General features: G+C 38.4%; 2 protein-coding genes across 3 annotated transcripts; one reads left to right on the top strand and one right to left on the bottom strand.

Moving 5' to 3' along the window:
• The first annotated feature begins 1,103 nt into the window (after positions 1-1,103).
• Positions 1,104-9,406, top strand: f3a (coagulation factor IIIa). The gene is made up of 6 exons (XM_051410281.1): positions 1,104-1,282; positions 3,454-3,565; positions 5,543-5,736; positions 6,750-6,931; positions 7,022-7,187; positions 8,707-9,406. The coding sequence occupies exons 1-6, from the start codon at positions 1,216-1,218 to the stop codon at positions 8,847-8,849; spliced, it is 864 nt and encodes a 287-aa protein (XP_051266241.1). The 5' UTR covers positions 1,104-1,215; the 3' UTR covers positions 8,850-9,406.
• A 1,792-nt stretch (positions 9,407-11,198) lies between these two features.
• On the bottom strand, positions 11,199-18,506 carry acp5b (acid phosphatase 5b, tartrate resistant). 2 transcript variants are annotated; one of them, XM_051410270.1, is made up of 6 exons: positions 17,567-18,506; positions 16,643-16,851; positions 14,636-14,763; positions 14,267-14,458; positions 12,454-12,601; positions 11,199-11,949 (listed from the first exon to the last, which is right to left on the bottom strand). In XM_051410270.1, the coding sequence occupies exons 1-6, from the start codon at positions 17,640-17,642 to the stop codon at positions 11,710-11,712; spliced, it is 993 nt and encodes a 330-aa protein (XP_051266230.1). In that variant the 5' UTR covers positions 17,643-18,506; the 3' UTR covers positions 11,199-11,709. The 2 variants fall into 2 exon arrangements, with proteins under 2 accessions (XP_051266230.1, XP_051266231.1); XM_051410271.1 differs by having other exon boundaries at positions 16,643-16,833; positions 17,567-18,496.
• Between the last annotated feature and the right edge of the window lie 153 nt (positions 18,507-18,659).

The following is an 18,659-nucleotide window of genomic DNA, read 5'->3' as shown; positions in this document are numbered from 1 at the left end:
AGTGACTGATGATGATGAACATGAAGAAGAAGATGAGGATGAAGACAACATGAATAAGTAGTTTGGAAATAAGTAAATACATAATGTAATAAACTGTAAAATACTGGCTAATCCAAAAAGAAATAAAATAAAATAAGATAAAATAAAATCTATACATTTTGAAATAAGATTTTATCTATTTATCTCATCTATTAGACCCTGTACTGGAGTGAAGCTGTTAATATTGACAATTAGAGAATTAAAATCTTCCAGTTGAGTCAGCGCTACAAACAATGGGACATTGATTGGAAAGGAAATGTGCAAAGAAGAAAGTTCAAGAGACAAGACTGTGTACATATGAACTTTAGGAGAGATGTCGGTGAGCTTTGAGTTCTGCTACAGCACCAGCAGCAGGCTGAGCTGTGGTTAATGAATCAGCACTTTGAAATAATTATAAGTTATACTGAGGAGTGCAACCATCCTTGAGCAATAAACTGAACCCCAAATTGCTCCTGATGCTGCGTCGTCACTGTGTGAATGTGAATGAATGAGTTAGTTTCTTTTTACCATCACTGAGTGAATGTGTGTGAAAGGGTGAATGTCTCAGGTAGTGTAAAAGCGCTTTGAGTTGTCGGAAGAATAGAAAGGCGCTATACAAGTACAGGTCCATTTACCATTTACAGTGTTGATTGATTCATAACATTTGTGTAAAATGTTGTTAATACCTATTAAAATGTATGTTAATTATCAGTCTTAAAAAAAATATCTCATACTTCTAGTCAATTAAATAATAGTTAAATTAAAATATGGGGACCCCCGGAACCCCTCAAGGAAAGATAATAACTGCTGGATGTTGCCAGGCAATGCTGTAAATCTGTAGCAGTGTGCATTAATAATAATAATAATAATAATAATAATAATGAATGTAGTTTGGTACTGTGCAGTGTAACGTCACGTATGGTTAAGTTGTGTGCGGTGGAAAGAGCTGTAATCCAGGACAGTACCCCATTGTACCCGCTGACTGACCTCAGTTGCATACATAATATGTGCTCCAGTCTGGTGACGCCACAGCCGGACGCTCCATATTTGGCCACGCCTCGCGCGGTTACACTGCTATAAGCAGTGGTTTGAAATCAGTGTGAAGCGAGACGGTGATCCGGTAACATTACTGCTGTGAAACAGAGACATACCGAGCGTTTATCTGGACTACATCACCCGAGAGGAACTGAAGCCGACATGGTGACAATGAGACTCCGCACAACTCTGCTCGCTGTCTGCTTCCTCTGCGCACGTTCTGTCTCAGGTAAGTCCGAACAGCTCGCGCGCTCGTCCTATACGACTTTGAAAGATTGAATCTCAATACTCAAACATCTACACAATGTGTCACTGCAGGAAGAGATATTATATTATATATATATAATATTCCACATTAGTAGAAACCATGAGAGATGGGTTCGTATGAACAGGCGGAGACTGAGGCTTATTTCATCGTGTAAGATTTGTATGACTTATTAATACATTTATTATTTATTTATTTATGTATTTATTATCATTTTCTAAATAATATTAATAATCGTTATTGTCTACAAATGTGGAAATGTGCCTTTGGCTTTACATTGTGGTTAAAAGACGTCAGTGTAAATCCCAGTATAAAGAGAAAGACTTGTTTGTGAATGTATCACATTTGTTGCATTTGGATTGAAAGGCTCTTTGTAAATGTTCATGGTTACTGCACTGGCTCTATATCGTTTTATATATGTTAAGTTTGAACCAGTAACATAAAGGGAGCTGACCTGAAGTTCATTCTACAGCCCTGGTGGTGAAATGACAAATGGAACTGTATAAAGCTCATTCTATAGGTGGGCACAAGAAGCTTTGTATATAAACCTTTTTTGCCACACTGACTCTTATTTATTAATGTGTGTTACTTTTCATAGTTTTAAATGGTTTTGTAGAGAATGTGCAAGGTGGCAAAAGGTACAATCATCAGGTCATACATGCTATACAGTGTACAGGGTCAAATTTAGAATTACATTTTTGACATGCTTTAAAGCTTCTTTAAGTCTTCTAGAAGAGGCTGTCCATAGGGGGAAAATGTCATTTATTGAAGAATGTACTGAAATATTAGTTTTAACTGGTGTATGTGTATTCCTACCATCTTAAGTCAATATTAGTTGTAAATTAGGCTGCAACTAATAATTATTTTTATTATCCATTAATCTGTATGTCATTTTTTTCCATTAGTTGTTTGGTCCTTAAAATATCAGAAAAATGTTGTTTCCCATAACCCAAGAAAATGTCCTCAAATGTCTTGCTTTGTCCATGACCCAAAGATATTCATTTTACTGTCATAGAGGATGAATGAAGGTCAGCCAGTGAAAAAATATGTATACGTATATTTTTCATCATATACTGAGGAAGAAACTCAGAGAAGAAGCTGCTTTGTAGTCTGGTGGTATGGCAGCGGAAGCTCCTGTACCTCTTCCCAGATGGCAGCAGGGTGAAGGGCTGTGTATCCTTTGGGCTCTGCAGGCACCTCGTCTTACCAATCACACAGATGCTGGGTAGAAATAATTAATCGATTATCAAAATAGTTGCCGATTGACTTAATAGTTGACTAATGAGCTGATCGTTGCAGCTCTACCTGTAACCCATTAATGTCCAGGATTCTGATAACACAGACAGAATGAAGCACCTTGCACATTATTGCTGTTGCTACTTTTGCAGTTAGAAAAGTGCCTGTGTCTGTTCCTGCTCACTGTGGGACTGTGTAGGCACTAAATCTGTTTTTAATTGTCCCACTTTTTAAAGTCCAGTTTCTAAATTGTCCCATGTGATGACCCTCGAGGTCCATTGCAAAACTTGCAGCAGAATGTTCCCTGAGTGTGTTCTGTTTGCCCTCTCTGCCTACAGGAAGCAACAACTTTATGAGTCTTATTGTAAGCTCAGCCTCAGGCAGTTGCTGTCAAAACAGCTTTTTTCTCATGTGTTGTCCATAGCACACTTACTTGAAGTCAGAAAAAATAAACTGCAAGTGTTGGTGGTAGTGACCGAACAGTCCATAAAGTCCATGAAGATACACAAGCAAGGATCTTTTATTAACACTGATAAGAGCAACGCCTTTCACTCAGCACTTCATTAAAATCACCTTGTGTGCCCGATGAGTCTGAACACTTTATTATCTCCGTTTCAGCAGTACATAGCGTGCACAAAGATGTTTTCCCTCTAATAACTTAGTGTGATCCCATATGATAGTTGTAAAGGGCCATTATTAAGGTTTTATTACAGAAAAGGGGTAGCTTTTGGAATGCCATACATACGACATGTTGTACAACTATCTGCAAATATAAAAGACCTTTGGTGCATTGTTTTCTGACGGTCATTCTAACTTAAAGTGAGTTTGATTATGCAACCTTGAACACCGTTTTGAAAGGTGTTAGAATTGTATTTGACATGACCTCTTTCATTTTGCAGGCTCCTATCCCCAAGCGCAGAATGTCACTTGGAAATCCACCAACTTTAAAACGCTTCTGACCTGGGAGCCCAAACCATCAGCTGAGTACTCCTACACAGTGGAGTTCTCTACGTAAGTACCTGCACCCTGTGTTCCCAGCTCATTCATACTGACTTCCCTCCAAGACAAACTCAGTTGTGTTGACTGAAGCACACAGCCCTCTGACAACCTCGCTGAATAACCTTGAGGGAAAGATTAATGGCAGCAAAGGATTGATAAGAATCCATTATTGATCCAGTAAAAGCTTTTACTGGAATGCTGGTTTTAGGCTAAAGATCGTTGTATAGATAATAATAAATATGATATAAAAAATATAATATAATAACTGATTCAATATAAGAAAAATGTTTAAACATCAAAACATCCTTAACCCTTAACAACTGTAACGCTGCTCCACAATAGATTCAATTGTTACATTGTTTTTGTGGTGTATCGTACTGTGATTAACAGTCAGGCCTATGTCTTAAAAAGTAAATACCTACAGTGCAATTTTAGAATTCCACTTTTTAGTACTGGCTGAGCTGAGCACAGATCTATTGATTTTTGTTCATTGGTAAAGTATGAGTAAGTATAATATTTTCGGGGTGCATGCATGGCTTGCCTCGTAGAGCTGGTTCCCCATGTTCCAACACTAGGTCCTGCAGCGGCCATGGGTTCAACTCTGATCTGGGGCTCTTTGCTGCGCGTCATCCCCATTCTCTCTAACCTTTCCTGTCACTAACAGCCGTCACTATCGATTAAAGGCAGGCAAAACAAATGTAAAAAAAAGTATAATATGTTAATATGCTAATTAAAATTTACCATAGGTAACCAGAGGTTATGGAGAAAATAGGATGACTTATTCATGCCTGACATTTAAGTTGTTCAAAACAGTTAGTGTGTTTTTTCCATTAGAGGAAGCAATTCCCCTCTTCCTGAAAGGACTGTGAAAGGACAGAGGGTACAGGAAGTTCAGCATGTCAGATATTTAGGATTGTTGATAATGGTCTAATTTTTAAAAAACAAAAAGACACAGTTTAACCTGTTGACCTTTGAGAACTTTATGTTTATGTCCAGTGTTGCTATATGAAACAAAATCCTTCACAACCTCCCAGAGGGGACTGTTGTGTTAAACTTCAATCAGAATCAGAATCTAAAACATACCTCTACATCTACAACTGTTTCTCAGTGAAGATCACCGGGATGTGGAATTTTTCATCGCTGAGTATCAGAGGGTGTAGTACTGTGAAACAATTTAAATGTAGTGTGAAAACATGGCTGAAGGACAATCAGGTCGGTAATCACTGAGCTGTGAGGCACTGAATTTGGCCAGTATTGGTACTGCTGATGTTGTATTTCTGTTGTTTGTTTCGGAATGAGTGTTCTTCTTGGGTTTTGTGTCTTATTTTTCGTTATGGTGTTTTATCTTGCACATCACTAGTGACCTCTGCCCATGGACTAAAAGGAAAATTATCTTTTAGCTATATTTGGTACAATACAAATAAACATGAAATAAATAAATAACTCCTAGAGATGTACCATCTTGTTTTCAAGAGGGGCCTCAACATACATTAACATACTAAATATTGTCGTTAGTAGGGCTGCATGATGTGATAAAAAAATCATGTGGTGATTCATTTGATAGATATTGCCATATGATTCACAATTAGTGGGAATGATAATTTGACATCAACATTTTCATTGTAACTTATAAAATGGTGACGATGTGAGCTGTTGAGGTCTGTACCAAGCAAACATGTTTTCTTAAACCAGGAGAGGTAGGCCAGGACATCTCTTCAGCACTACAGTACTTCATTATAATACAGTTTGTCACACCTTTATCAAACAAGTTTCAGCAAATGCACTTGAATGTTGCACTTGGCCATATTGAGATTAGAAAATATTTTGATTAATTTTGCAGCCCTAGTCATTAATCATTAAAGACCTTCAATGACATGTTGTTCTGTCATCCATTTTCTTACACCTGTGCTTATATTAATGATTCCTTAGACTGTTTGTGTCCATAGTCGTACCGTATAATGAATAATGTGATCTGTCAAACCGTTGCAGGATTAGTGGGAACAAACAGAGGACCTCTCACTGTATCCGCTCCTCTGCGACAGTCTGCGATCTGACCAGCTATCTGACCGACCTGAAGGCCTGCTACACAGCTGACGTCCTGTCTGAACCCCTGCCGGGCATCACCTCCGATGACATCGAGGCCCCCCACAGCAGCTCGCCACGATTTTGCCCTTACAAAGACAGTAGGTTCTTCTGCAGCAGAAAAGAGCCGATACACACATTTACACACACACACACACACACACACAGTGCCCAATAAAGGACTATTCCAGTTTCTTACTCTTAATACCGTAGTAGCCACTGTCATCTCTATTATTAATTACTCACAGAGTCAGTTGCTGAGCTTTGGGAAAAAGTTGACGTCACTAAAAAGAAATGAAAAAAACACTAGGAGGAGCCAGAGGAACCAGATTTTTTCACAGATTATCTGTCTCATGTTCTACTGTCAGGATACAGTGAAAATTATTATTGTTATTTTTTATGAAAGTTACCTACTGCAACTTTAATTTTGGTTTTAATCTTTGCTTTCATTTCAGTTTAGTTTCAGTTTCAGTTTTAGTTTAGTTTTTCATTAATTTCAATGTTATTATGATATGGGGGGTATTTGTAAATTTTTTGTATTTGGGAAAAGTTTACAATAGGCGTTATAGTACAAACACAATGACTCACAGTTATGTAGACTTCCCAGTCTCCTCATGTTTGTTCTGTTGACAGATTTGACACAATTGACATTTCCTGTATATTTTTATTTATGTTCAGTGATACAATATCGTTAGATTTTGTTTTTTTTCTAGTTCTTATTTTTATTTCATACCTACTTTAAGCTTACTTTAAATTCATTATAATGACCATGGTAAATTGAAGGAAGACTGCTTTTTACATCTTACAAAGACATCTCCAGGGTAAACCTGCTCAGCACAATCACTGCTCTCCAGTGGCAGACCCAGACTGTTTGAGGGACAGAAGCAAAAAAATAAAAATAAAAAGGAGTGCCAAAAGTTGTGATGCATTTATGGTGAAACAGCTAAGTCAGGGTTAGGATAAGCACCATAGAGGGTCCTTTATCATGTTTTATCTACCAAAGGGGCATCCAAGAGGGTACTTTTACAGCATTTTGTTGAACATTGAGTTACAATACAATACATGAATAGAAATGACAGAACAGAACTTACAATCCCCCTTGTCTTATCCACAGCTGATATAGGTAAACCTGACTTCAAGCTGGAGGTCAGCGAAGACAAAAAGAATACCACCCTGTATGTGACTGACCCACTCACCGCCCTGTTTAATGATGGCCACCAGCTGACCATCAGGGATATCTTCTCAAGCCAGCTTGAGTATAAGGTCACCTATCGGAAAAACCGGAGCACCGGCAAGGTGAGTGACAGCAGACATCACAACAGCAGCGTCAAACACGCACACCAACAAGACCATATGGACAACGTTTTCCCTCTGTGCTGTCTGCAGAAAGTGTACAACTCCAAGACCAGCACGATAGAGCTGACCAACCTGGACCGAGGGGAGAGCTACTGCTTCAACGTACAGGCCTACATCCCCAGCCGCAATCCCGACAAGCAGCTGGGAGAGCTGAGCCTCACTAAGTGCTCCGAAAACGACAAGCCCTTCTTTGAAGGTGAGGTGGCCTGATTCTAAAGCCGGAATTATACTTTATTACACGAGGGTTCGAGTGACACAAATTGCATCATCAGAGGGTGTGTGGTGAGAAATGTTTAAGGGGAGACACTACAGATGAATGGCGTAAAAGATTTAACAAATAGATATCACTTTGGCTTTTGAGCACAAAGACTGATTTTTAGAAATCTAACAGCACCCTCATGTGGAAGCAATGAGCAATGACATATGTGGGTAGGTGGCATATTTCTGTCCAGGGTGGTAATCATTGATTCAGTGGGGAAAAAAACACTCTGGACACATGCATGTTAAGCTCCCAATCACCTCAGCCTTTCCATACAGACACACAGTGACTGGTGGAGGATGACTCAGGTTTTTTTGTTTGGATTATAAGAAATGCAACTCAGCAACACTCCCTCTGAGTGGGATGTGTGTGTGACTCCTTAATGCCTTTACTATAAATAGTAGACAGATATGATTTTCTATGTGTTGTCTACACTGTCTGTCGAGAGGGCAGCTAAATAATGCTCCAAAGTTACACGCCCGCTTCATGCTAATCCCATACAGTTTTTTGCATGGATTTTCATCTAGTGTAATTGAATATATTTCTGCATACTGGCGTCCAACAGTATTGAAATTGCATAATTTGGCTGGAAAAGCTGAGACTCTTGTGGATTCAATGAGCCCAACTGTATTCATATATGATGATGTCAGTCCACATAGTAGCCATTTCATTGGAGTGAGACCACTGTATAAAATGAGCTATTGTGACTCATAGGAAATCACAGCCTCATGAAACTGTACAAGCGTAAACTAGAGACTGAGATCCTCCAGAGGATGGATGGATTTCCTAGGTATATTGATGCCACTGATTTCTCAAATTTTTTAGTTGTACAGTCGCCTTTGAGATTGAAAGAAAGTTCACCTGAACAAGTTCACTAGCGTCACCCAGGGGCTGGAGGCCCCCCCACTTTGAAACTCATTCTGGCCCCACTGACTGAGAATGGTGTTCATTCTGTGCAAGAGTTTTGTTTTGTGGGATGTGATGAATATTGCAGCCTATAGGGGTGCATTGTGGGGACTTTTGTTTCATTTTGTATTTCATATACAAATCACATATTTTGTCAGGTTTTTCCTTTAACTATGCTACATCCTAATTTACAGAAAGTACAATGGTACCACTTTATTTGTGGTCAACCCACAGATGTAGAGTATTTCTAATATTTCATCAGCTTATTAGTTAAGACTTCAATCACCGTTAGTTTTTTTGATAGTATTACATTTTTAAAAATATTATGGATTTAATATTTCAGAGATTCCTTCATGTACCATGAGAGGCAGCTCACGTACCATACTTTGAGAACTGGTGCTTTAGATAATCTGTTAAACATCGAAAAACAGTTGAGGTTTAGATAATCTGTCAAAACATCGGAAAACATTTGAGGTTTCCAAATAATTTGGTTTTTTGCACCGAGATCAAAGAAGTCTTTTAATGTAATGGGGTCTTCCTATGTCTGCAGGGTTTTCAGTGGGTTCGATCGCTGCTGCCATCTTTTTCATCCTGCTGATGATCGGCCTAATCATTGCTGTCACAGTGGTGTGCTGCAGGCGCGTGAAGAAAGCTCAGAGAAGAGGAAAACAAGTGCCACTCCAGGATGCATAGAGACACCTGCATTAGTGTGGGAACATGCGGTACAACTGAACTGAGCCTGTGTCAGATTTAGTTCAACATTCCACTGTCAGACACTGGAATCAATCCTTCCTTTGGCTTCTGTGAAACTGCCTCTGAATGTGTCAGATATATTCTTCCTTTATCATTTTAAGCTGCAGAAAAAGAGACTATCACTGTTTGAACACTCCTGCTGTACTTTAGTCATATTGCTGAAGCTGTAATATTTCTTGTCTTTTATATTTGGGGAGTGGTACCTCTGATAATAGATAAACACTAGCAACGGATTTTATTTATTTCATTTTATAGTGTACTTTCTAACTTGAAATGTTGTCATGATGAGGGTTTGATACACAACACTTTATGGGAAATCATCATCACCTAGAATATATTATTTTTGTATCCAATGCTTAATTTATTGTTTAATTGTTTAGATGAAATTAACACATTTGTATATGATGGTATTTTTAGCTGTTTTATATTTTAGATTGCAGATCATTTTATTATGTGGTGAAATGTTGAAGAATAAATATTTTACAGAACACGGACAATATTTATTATTTCAAAATTAATTTTTAGAAATCATACTAATGTTTTAAAGAAAACTATTTTTTGGTTTGGAATTTTGGTAACCAGTGTCATCACAAAATTGTTAACAAATCAATATATTGGTAAATATCTGTACTTTATTTAAGCTGCGGTTGGTAACTTTTACAGACAGATAATCTGTGAAAAAATCAGGTTCCTTTGGCTCCTCATTTGCAAGAATCCACTGGGACTGAATGAAAACAACCAATCAGAGGCGAGAAAGACAGTTTAATGTTGAGTCTCATTCCCAGGTTGTCAAATAAAGATGGTTTGTTATCTTCAAGAAAGAGGCTTTGGGTTGGTCCTATCTCAGTCCAGTCCAGAAAAGCGTCAGTGACCAGAGATCATTATTGAACCACAACAGTGCCACTGGGCTCTAAACATTTTAGGAACCTGTGTTTCTTTGGGCCCTCTGCAGTCTCCTCAGTACTGTAATAAGTTAGTCCATAGTATGTTCAGCTGATATTCAACAGTGCTAGCCTACACCCAACTTCTGTTTCTATTTTGAAGTTATAAGAACAGCTTTGCTAAAGCAACACACCCATTAATTCCAGCTTGTTAGAGACATTAATAGTAAATGGACCTGTAGTTTTTCAATCGAACAGAAACTCATTCATGCACATTCACACACAGATGACACAGAATTGAGAGCAATTTGCGGTTCAGGAGCTTGCTCAAGGATACTTTCACATGGAGCAGGGAGGAGCCAGGGATCGTACCAACAACCTTCAGCTTAGTGGAAAACCCGCTCTACCTCTGAGCCACAGCCTTTTGTGCACTTGACACTGTTACTCTGTATGAATCTGCACAGCTTGATGCTAAGCTAACAGTTTCTTTCAATGACTGCTGATATCTTACATTCTCATTGAACTGTTGCTCAGAGGATCTTTGTCTCTTTCTGTCCTTTCACTTGTCACTCTGGTTGAACCACTTTTTCAGTTTTGTTCTTCATGTCCAAAACAGCCCTTCATACAAAATAACATCTGTTTGTTATTTTGTTTCGATTTCTACATGCATGAAAGACGGTTAAAAATATAGAATAGTCCTCAGACCACAAGCTTTTGTTGCAGGTGGAACTTTTGGCATTAGTGTAAATAAATCACTGTGCATGCTGTTATTTTCTGTGAGACTTGATCTGGGTCCTGTCTAAATGTTCTCCATTTATGATGATTTCCTTTGGCTAGATAATTATAAAAAAATGAAATTGTACTTCAAGAAGGGAGCATTTCCTGTGGGGCACTTTTTGTGCCAAGCTTGGGAGAGAAGGTTAAATATATTGTTTAAGACTGAGCCATATAAAAATCTATAATTTGTAATGGAATCTAATGTTTGATCACTGCAACTGTTTTTTCTGGTGGCTTGTAAACCTATGAGGGTTGGGCACCTTGTGTGCATGACAATAAAAAAAAAATTAAAAAAAAATCTAAATTATTTTTCATAATCTGACACTCAGGAAGCAGGAAATCAGTTAAGGGAACTTTGGATCTTAGTACCATTTTGTATCACATTTCAGTTTTGCCTCCTAAGGGAAAAAGTCTGGGCACCCCTGGTTTATATATTTGTGTATTTATGTACAGACTTTACAATACAGTTGGAATATAAACATCATTGCATCATATAATTAGAACAATAATAAATAAACTGAAACAATAATCTACCATCACCAAAAAGATCACTCCTTAACGTCAGTTTAAGACAATTGTTTTTGGCCATTGAACCATATCAATAATGACAGGGTGAAAAAACTTAAAAGCATTAAGTAGCAGTAGTCAAATAATAATATATATTATAAGACATTATTTATTGTCCTTTCCAGGAAATTTGTTGTTACAATTACATAACCTCACAAAAATACATACACAACATAACCATCCAAAAACAGCACATAATATTTACACATGATGGCTACCAAGGTGCTTTGTTGAGCATTGCTACGGCAGAAGGGACAAAAAACTCTTGCCATAGCGAGCCTGTTTCTAGGCCAGGGATCTGTATCTGCAGCTTGATGGAAGCAATGTGAAGAAGGGGTGAGGGGGGTGCCTGGAGTCTGGTGCAATATTGTGTGCTCTTTGTGTGATGGCTTTGTTGTTGAGGTCTGAGAGGTTGGGGGTGGGGAGACCAATTATTTTGGAGGTGCTGTGTGTGATACGTATGAGTTTGTTCCTATAGGAGGCAGTTATCATACTGAAGAAACTGAGGGAACAGGAGAGGAGAATGGGTTGGATCATGCTTTTAACAGAACATAACTGTAGACTGATGAGGAGCCTCAGACAGTGCGTGCTGGCAGCTCTGCTTGGTAGACACATTTCCCATCTGTCTGCATGAAACTGACCCTCATCTGATGCTCAGTGACCTGGAAGTAAACAAGTCCTCCCACTGTGTGATTGACAGGACTGGAGTAGAGCTGCCACAACAGAGGGAAACTGTCCCTGTGACTGGTTGCAGGGTCGCTGACACTCCCACTCCCGCTGACTACATATGAGCTCCCATCATCCTCTTTGATAAACTGTTAGAAGAGGAGACCAGTCATTAAGATTCATTGTCTGTGTTCCATGAAGGTACAAAATATTGTGACAGTCCATCACTCATCAGCAGCCGGGGACATTGTGGTTCAAACCCCTGAGCCAGGGAACCCCACATTTCCCATTATTGTTCCAAATGACGGACACGAAAATCATGTAAAATGCTGTACATACTGTGAAAATGACAATAAAAAGACTCTTTATTAGACTATCTTTATTTTTTTATCTTTATATTTTATCTTTAATATGTAACATTTCTGCATTAAAATGTATATAAACACTGGACAAATATTATATTATAATAGGTAAACAGGTTCGATAGAATTCAATATTTTTTAAATAATATTAACATGCAATGAGATGCACCTTAAATAAATGTGATTAGTGACATCTGAGATCATGTAAATAATGGACAGATAAGCAGACAGCTGGACCATTTAACTGCTGGACAGACACACACATTTCCCAACTGAATGTTTGGTACATACCTGCAGATTGTGATCATGGCCACACAGGTAGGCAGTGACTCTGTATTTCTTCAGTAGGGGCCTCAGTCTGTTGACCAGACAGGATGTTGGTCCATGATGGCCAATGGACCACACAGGATAATGACCAGCCACCAGAACGTAATCTGACCTGGGACAAGTCATACAATTTGTCAGTCTAATCCAGAGGAGCCAGCAGCACAAGCATAGGTGATCAGTTCAAACTGTAAAATGTATATTTTTCCATCTTTGGCGATTCTCTTTTTGATTGCCTTGCATGCATGTTTTACCTTGTGCAGTTACTTATCTGTACATTTTTATATGATTAAAGCTGGGAAACATCCCCCTAACTAAGGTGAAAAATGACACACCAAAACACATTGACTGTTAAATTAGACAAGAGCAGACTAATGCAGGAAGTTTATTCTGTTGTTATATTGTGCTTTTATTTTAAACCCACTAACCACTCTCTCTTTGAGGTCTACTTCCTGGGGGGCATGTTTTCATGGAGTGCAGAGACGAGAGTGTACAGTACTCAGCTGGTGGCAATTGGCTGCCAATCAACTCATCAGGCTGTACCAAGTAGTCAGGAGAAAAGAGAGGAGCGGGTTGAGGAGTTTGTTTAAGTTTAGGGCTTTTGGTAAGTATTTCCTTAGTTGCTTTATGCAGTTTGTTTAATCTGTATTAGTTTAAAGTCATGTGTATTTGGTTTATTTAAATATTATTCTGATTCAATTGCAAATATCTGTTAGATTTAAGTGGGAGAGTTTTTGTATCTTCACGGTAGTCGTGGGAATGATAACTTCCACAAGTATAAAAGTGGGTTGGAAAAGCAGGGTCAGGGTGTCTCAGAGAGAGGATGAAGGTTATTATCGCCCTGGCTGCTGGAACCTGCTACACTGGTGAAGCTGTTCTTGTCATGCTGTGTAATGTTTTGGTGATGAAGATTGTGGACTTTGTACAATCTGTGTTTAGACACCAGTAAATCAGAGCTCTGGACATAAACCTCTACCTGACTGATGCTGCTTATTCATACACTACACTTTACTCCTCAGTTCTGCTGGTTTTCATCCTGGTTGTAAGGGTCCTCAACCAACTAAACCTTACACATCTTCCAAATGATTGTGATTGCATAAATGAGCTTGATCTCTGTCTACACTGATACACTGGGAGCATCATTCACACTGCATCAAAAAATGTTCTACAAACTGTGGCTTTAAACAGACTTGATTTGTATATTTACCACTTATGATTCAAGTATGCATCCCAGATGCACTAAAACTCAGTTTGACATATTTGGGGTCTCCACTAGAACAGAAAATAACCACTTATCTGACTTTGTACTGACTGACCTGCCAGATATGTCAACGGTTAATTTGCATTTGCCAATGTGTTAACCTAACATGCAACCAATCAAGTTATTTCTGCTTCCACTTCATGTACAGATGGATGACATATTAAAGGAAAGAATAAGGATAAATGAACACAAAAACATATAGGACACAGAGGCTCAATCTGAAATGGAATTAATTTCATTGAAATGAAAACGGCGTTGCCAAAATGTGCACTGCAGGTTTCATTAAATTTCCCACCGTAATGTGTGCATTACATATCTGAAATCTAAGGCAGCAGCTCATTATGGCATTATATCCTGGACTGCAATTTAATTTTGCCCTCCATATACTGCTCTTTAAACTAACACATGACATTGAAATAATGAAGTGTTCTTTAAAACACCAAATGCAAATGAGGAAATATATTTTGAAAGAAAGCTGTTCATCCCTCCAGTCCTTACCTTTAAAACATTGTGGCTTACCTGCTGCTGGCCAGTTTAGACCTGATCCAGTTCCACTGATCCTCTGCTGCTCTGGGGTCCTCTGGTCCTGAAGGCTGGGGTTGGTCGTAGGTGTTTCCACATAACACTACAGTGTCAATCATCAGGACGCTCACTGATATGTTTGTGTGTGGGGCAGTAAATTGGAGGTCATAGTAGAGACCTGGGTAATTCCTACAGACACAGAACAGACACAATGATATACTGAACTACTAAAATACAGGAAGCAGACTGAAAAAGAATAGTCAGACTAAAAGTGAGTGTAGGAGGGTTTACTCTTTCCATTTCTGCCTAGATTAGAGATAAGAAGAGATATTCTATTGAAGCATGTTTGTAGTGTTTGATATTTACCATCGGTGGGACGTGTTAGAGTAAGCCATCTGAGCTGAGATATTGCCCATGTGGTCGTGGTTTCCAGCAATCAGATACCATGGGATATCCAGTAGAGAGGGCTGAGAGAAAACCCTTTCAAATGTGTGCTGTGGATGGGAAACCATTTATCATTCATCATTCTGTCATAGTAATTCACCTCTTATATACTTTAGTTCACCATAAATTGCCTACAATTGTCACTGAAGTTAAAAAATAATCCTCTTTTCCATCACAAACTGATGTTATATACAGTATGTCCTTGTTCCAGTACTTTAACAAAACTATATGGTGATTCAGAAAGACATGGTCCCTCACCAGCTTCCCCACCATGAGCACTGACATTAGTGTTCACTGGGGGCAAACCAGAAGCATCACTGGGGATTCTAAAATGTTGGATCTGATCGGAAACTCCAACTCCAAACCCCAACCTGACTATCAGAATTTAATAATCAAAAAAGAGAGATTGACATAAATTAATAATAAATACAGTTTAAGTAGTTACAATAAACTGCTCTATACAGTAGTTGAAGAAAAAAGTGTGGTAAAATAAATGAAAATATACAGATTTATGTCCTTGGTTCATGCCGTTTCATTTGATTGGTTGCTGTAGGTATCACTCAATGTCACCTTTTGGTAATTGGCCGTAGGTAAAAAGGGGGTGGGAGAAAAAAGCGACAAGAGAGACGGGAGACAGAAATGTAGAGCTAAAGTACAGTTGAAAATAATGACGTTATGGTACATAGCTTGCTGAATAACAGCAGAATCTGTAGCTGAGGACAGTAACGTGCATTTCTTGACTTGATCTTAGTCTGATAGAGAAATAGTGTTAAAGGGGTAAGAAATAGGAATTTTGTCAGAGACAGATTACTTAGATTTTGTGTAGTACTTTGATATTGCCAATTGCATTTAGTATATTTTCTGAGTGCCTATTTTTCTACAGTGATTTGCCCTTTCTGGTTATTCTGTTTAAAAGTTAGTATTTCAGCTATATTTAAAGGAGGTCTAATTTGGGTAATTGTGTTATTTCCTTTTTTTTTCTTTTTAACTAACAAAGTAAATATTATTTGTGTTACACTGCAAAAAGCTGTTAAAATATTATTTCATTTATTTGAAAGAGTTGTCTGGGATCAGTTATTTAAAATAGTATAGAGCACTTGTGAATAGAGCCACTGCTAAGTCTAACAGTTTTGTTGTTTATTCAAAAGGTATTTAGGCTATAAAAAGTTTCAAACAAAACAGGTAAACCTTTGTGGTAGCTACCATAATAAATCGAACCCAAACACCCCACGTTCCTTTAACTTACTCATCCAAACAAAGATGATAGCAGGTTGCTAACTGGATTAGAAATTAGGAAACAGGGTCACAACGTGGTAAATTAGTAAGAAAATCTTGGTACAAATCATAAACTTAGGTAATGCTTGACCAATGCATGACTCATGATGATTGAATGCATGAATTAATGCAGTACTTATCATCACTTCCTGTTGCTCAGCACTATCTCACTGTGACTTTTTGTGATTAGTTCACACTTCATAGATCAATAGATAATTAATATGCAGCCAGGTTTATAAAAAATAATAATAATGATTATGTTTATGTTAATTGTTATGTTCTGACCACATTTTAGACTAAGTGAAACAACTTACTGATTTCTAATGCCACCTTTAGATATTTCTATTCAATGCTTTACTAATGTGCCAAAACAATGTTTTTAAGTTCAAATATCTTATATCAAATATTGATTGACATTGTCCATCGAGGTCAAGGAACGGTGTTTAGGAAAGGACATAGGACCCTGATATTTTGGACTATTGGACTGCAGCCCAGGACTGAAACATACAAATAAACATTGCTAATAGAGAAAGAAATGCCCTTCATGCAAAGTCTGCTGCTGCAAAGGAAGTTGAGATTTACCTGTGACCTGACATGAGACTCGTACATCAAAAATTACATCTTACTCTCCCAGTGTTTGCTCTGTGAGCTGACCTTAAAGCGGGGGTCTTCCACATTCTTGACCCCACTGAAGTAGAAGTGATCTCCCAGGCTGAGGACAAAGTCCACCCCCTCCGTCCGAGCCAGCCGGTCCACCTCTGTGGCAACGGCCTCCTCATGAGAAGTGTAGTATGGAGGGAAAGGAACGCCGCCCCAGTCCGCAAGCCCCACAAAACGCAGAGCAGCTGTTGGGGACCACAACACTCTGTCACAGGTACATTTTTAGTGTTAGTGAGGTTGTAATAGACATGTGTGACGTGTGAATTTTTCATTCGTTAAAGCTGCAGTAGGTAACGTATTTGCTGAAACTTTCATTATATCATGACAGTAGTACATGGGACAGATAATGTAAAAAAAAATCATTCCCAGGTCATCAAATATCGATGCTGGGACAATCAACTATCTTCAAGCCACCGACCCAAAGCGTCTTCTTGGCTCTGATTGGTTGTTTTCGTTCAGGCAGGTGGATTGTTGCCAATGCCATGAGAAGCATTAGGAGGAGCCAGAGGAACCAGATTTTTTTTCACGGATAATCTCATGTAGTTTCATGTATCATACATAGTGACAGTTTCAGCAAATATGACAAAAAGTTATTTTTATAAAAGTTACCCACTGCAGCTTTAAACAGCCAAAAGTAGTGGTGAGTATAGCTGGACCAGCTGAGTTTGTTTGCTCTGGGTGGTCACTGAACAGAACAGTCTGGCAGCTCACAGTGAAACAATGTACTTTGAACAGGAGAAAGACAAAGAGAACAGACTCTTTGTCTTTCTCCATATGCTGTCCTTTGTCACACATGGAGAACAAAACAATTACATTAAACAAGACAATCTACGATCACATGACTCATCAGGTGCTGATGTAGATCCACAGCTCAGGTTAACCTGTCTCCTGTGTCACCAGCATACTGCAGGTCAGTACCTTGTTCCAGAGTTTGAAGCAGGTGCCAGCAGCTTTGGAAGCAGAGCACCAACAGCACACACTTCAGTCTGTCCATAACTCTTGAGTGTGATTCACCACCTTGTTCGTTTTCACACCGTTTAAAAGTGAAAAAAACTCTTCTGCAGCAGCGCTGTGACTTCCTGTATCTGCCCGGGCGAGAAAAACAGGATATCAGCTGATCAACCTGAGTTACTCATTGCACTAGTCATAGCAGGTGGGACAATAGAAAGGTCTGAAGGTACAGATGACAGACTGCTCTCTCCGTTGAGCACTACATAAAGGCATAAAGGCTGTACAGCTAGGTCCTTCATCATCTGTCGCTGATTCTGAATTTATTACATTTGATTGAATTTTATTCTATCAGTTGGAAATCTGAATCAAGATTATTTTATCGTTAAATTTTAGTAGTAGAAGTCTTAGGTTTTGGCTCCTCAACAAAAAAAAAGGGGGGTGCAAGGTGTTTTGTGTGTACAAATGTGCATGTAGTTATTTGCTACACTTCCAAATCAAGTAATATACCGTGAACTTATTTAATATTTCCAACAGCACATGCAAGGCAACTCATCTGACATAGCATCAATATCACTAGTTAAATACTGACCTGCATTCAAAACCTTACTTGAGTAAAAGTATGTATTATCTGCAAATATAAGTACTTTTTGAAAAACTGTATTTTTATATCGAAATCCAATCATGAAACAAGACATGGCTCACTACTGGAGAGAAGTGTTTCTGGGGTCCGGACCTCACTGATCACTGTACAAAAACAGTTTCAGACTGTTTTATTGCACTGACTTTGTAAATGTACTGTCTGATGTGCTGTACTTCAACATATGACCATAGGGTGGAAGCACATGCATCTATTTTACTATGAATTCATTTTGCAATTCTTTTCTGTTCTTGTTCATTCTTAATAAAAAAACAAAACCTGTATTCTTACCTGCAGGTATGTGACACCTTTTCAGACCTGTCTGTTACCAGTTCTTATATACACACAGCAGCAGGTCAAGGACTCTGTACAAATGTTCATTCATTCATTGTTTAATGAGTATCAAACCAAAATACTGCTTTT

This window comes from Dicentrarchus labrax, unplaced genomic scaffold (genome assembly GCF_905237075.1).
Source record: "Dicentrarchus labrax unplaced genomic scaffold, dlabrax2021, whole genome shotgun sequence".
NCBI classification, from domain to species: domain Eukaryota; kingdom Metazoa; phylum Chordata; class Actinopteri; family Moronidae; genus Dicentrarchus; species Dicentrarchus labrax.
Note: the sequence above shows the minus strand (reverse complement) of the source record. Positions and strands in the feature narration are given on the sequence as shown.

What these genes read in the sequence shown, in the direction of transcription:
- f3a (XM_051410281.1), top strand. Translation starts at nt 1,216, where the DNA reads ATGGTGACAATGAGACTCCGCACAACTCTGCTCGCTGTCTGCTTCCTC. An exon ending in CTGCGCACGTTCTGTCTCAG is followed by an intron (nt 1,283 to 3,453) that starts GTAAGTCCGAAC and finishes TTCATTTTGCAG; the next exon opens with GCTCCTATCCCCAAGCGCAG. An exon ending in TACACAGTGGAGTTCTCTAC is followed by an intron (nt 3,566 to 5,542) that starts GTAAGTACCTGC and finishes AAACCGTTGCAG; the next exon opens with GATTAGTGGGAACAAACAGA.
- acp5b (XM_051410270.1), bottom strand. Translation starts at nt 17,642, where the DNA reads ATGGACAGACTGAAGTGTGTGCTGTTGGTGCTCTGCTTCCAAAGCTGC. An exon ending in GCTTCAAACTCTGGAACAAG is followed by an intron (nt 16,852 to 17,566) that starts GTACTGACCTGC and finishes CCTGTGACAGAG; the next exon opens with TGTTGTGGTCCCCAACAGCT. An exon ending in GCCATGATCACAATCTGCAG is followed by an intron (nt 11,950 to 12,453) that starts GTATGTACCAAA and finishes CTCTTCTAACAG; the next exon opens with TTTATCAAAGAGGATGATGG.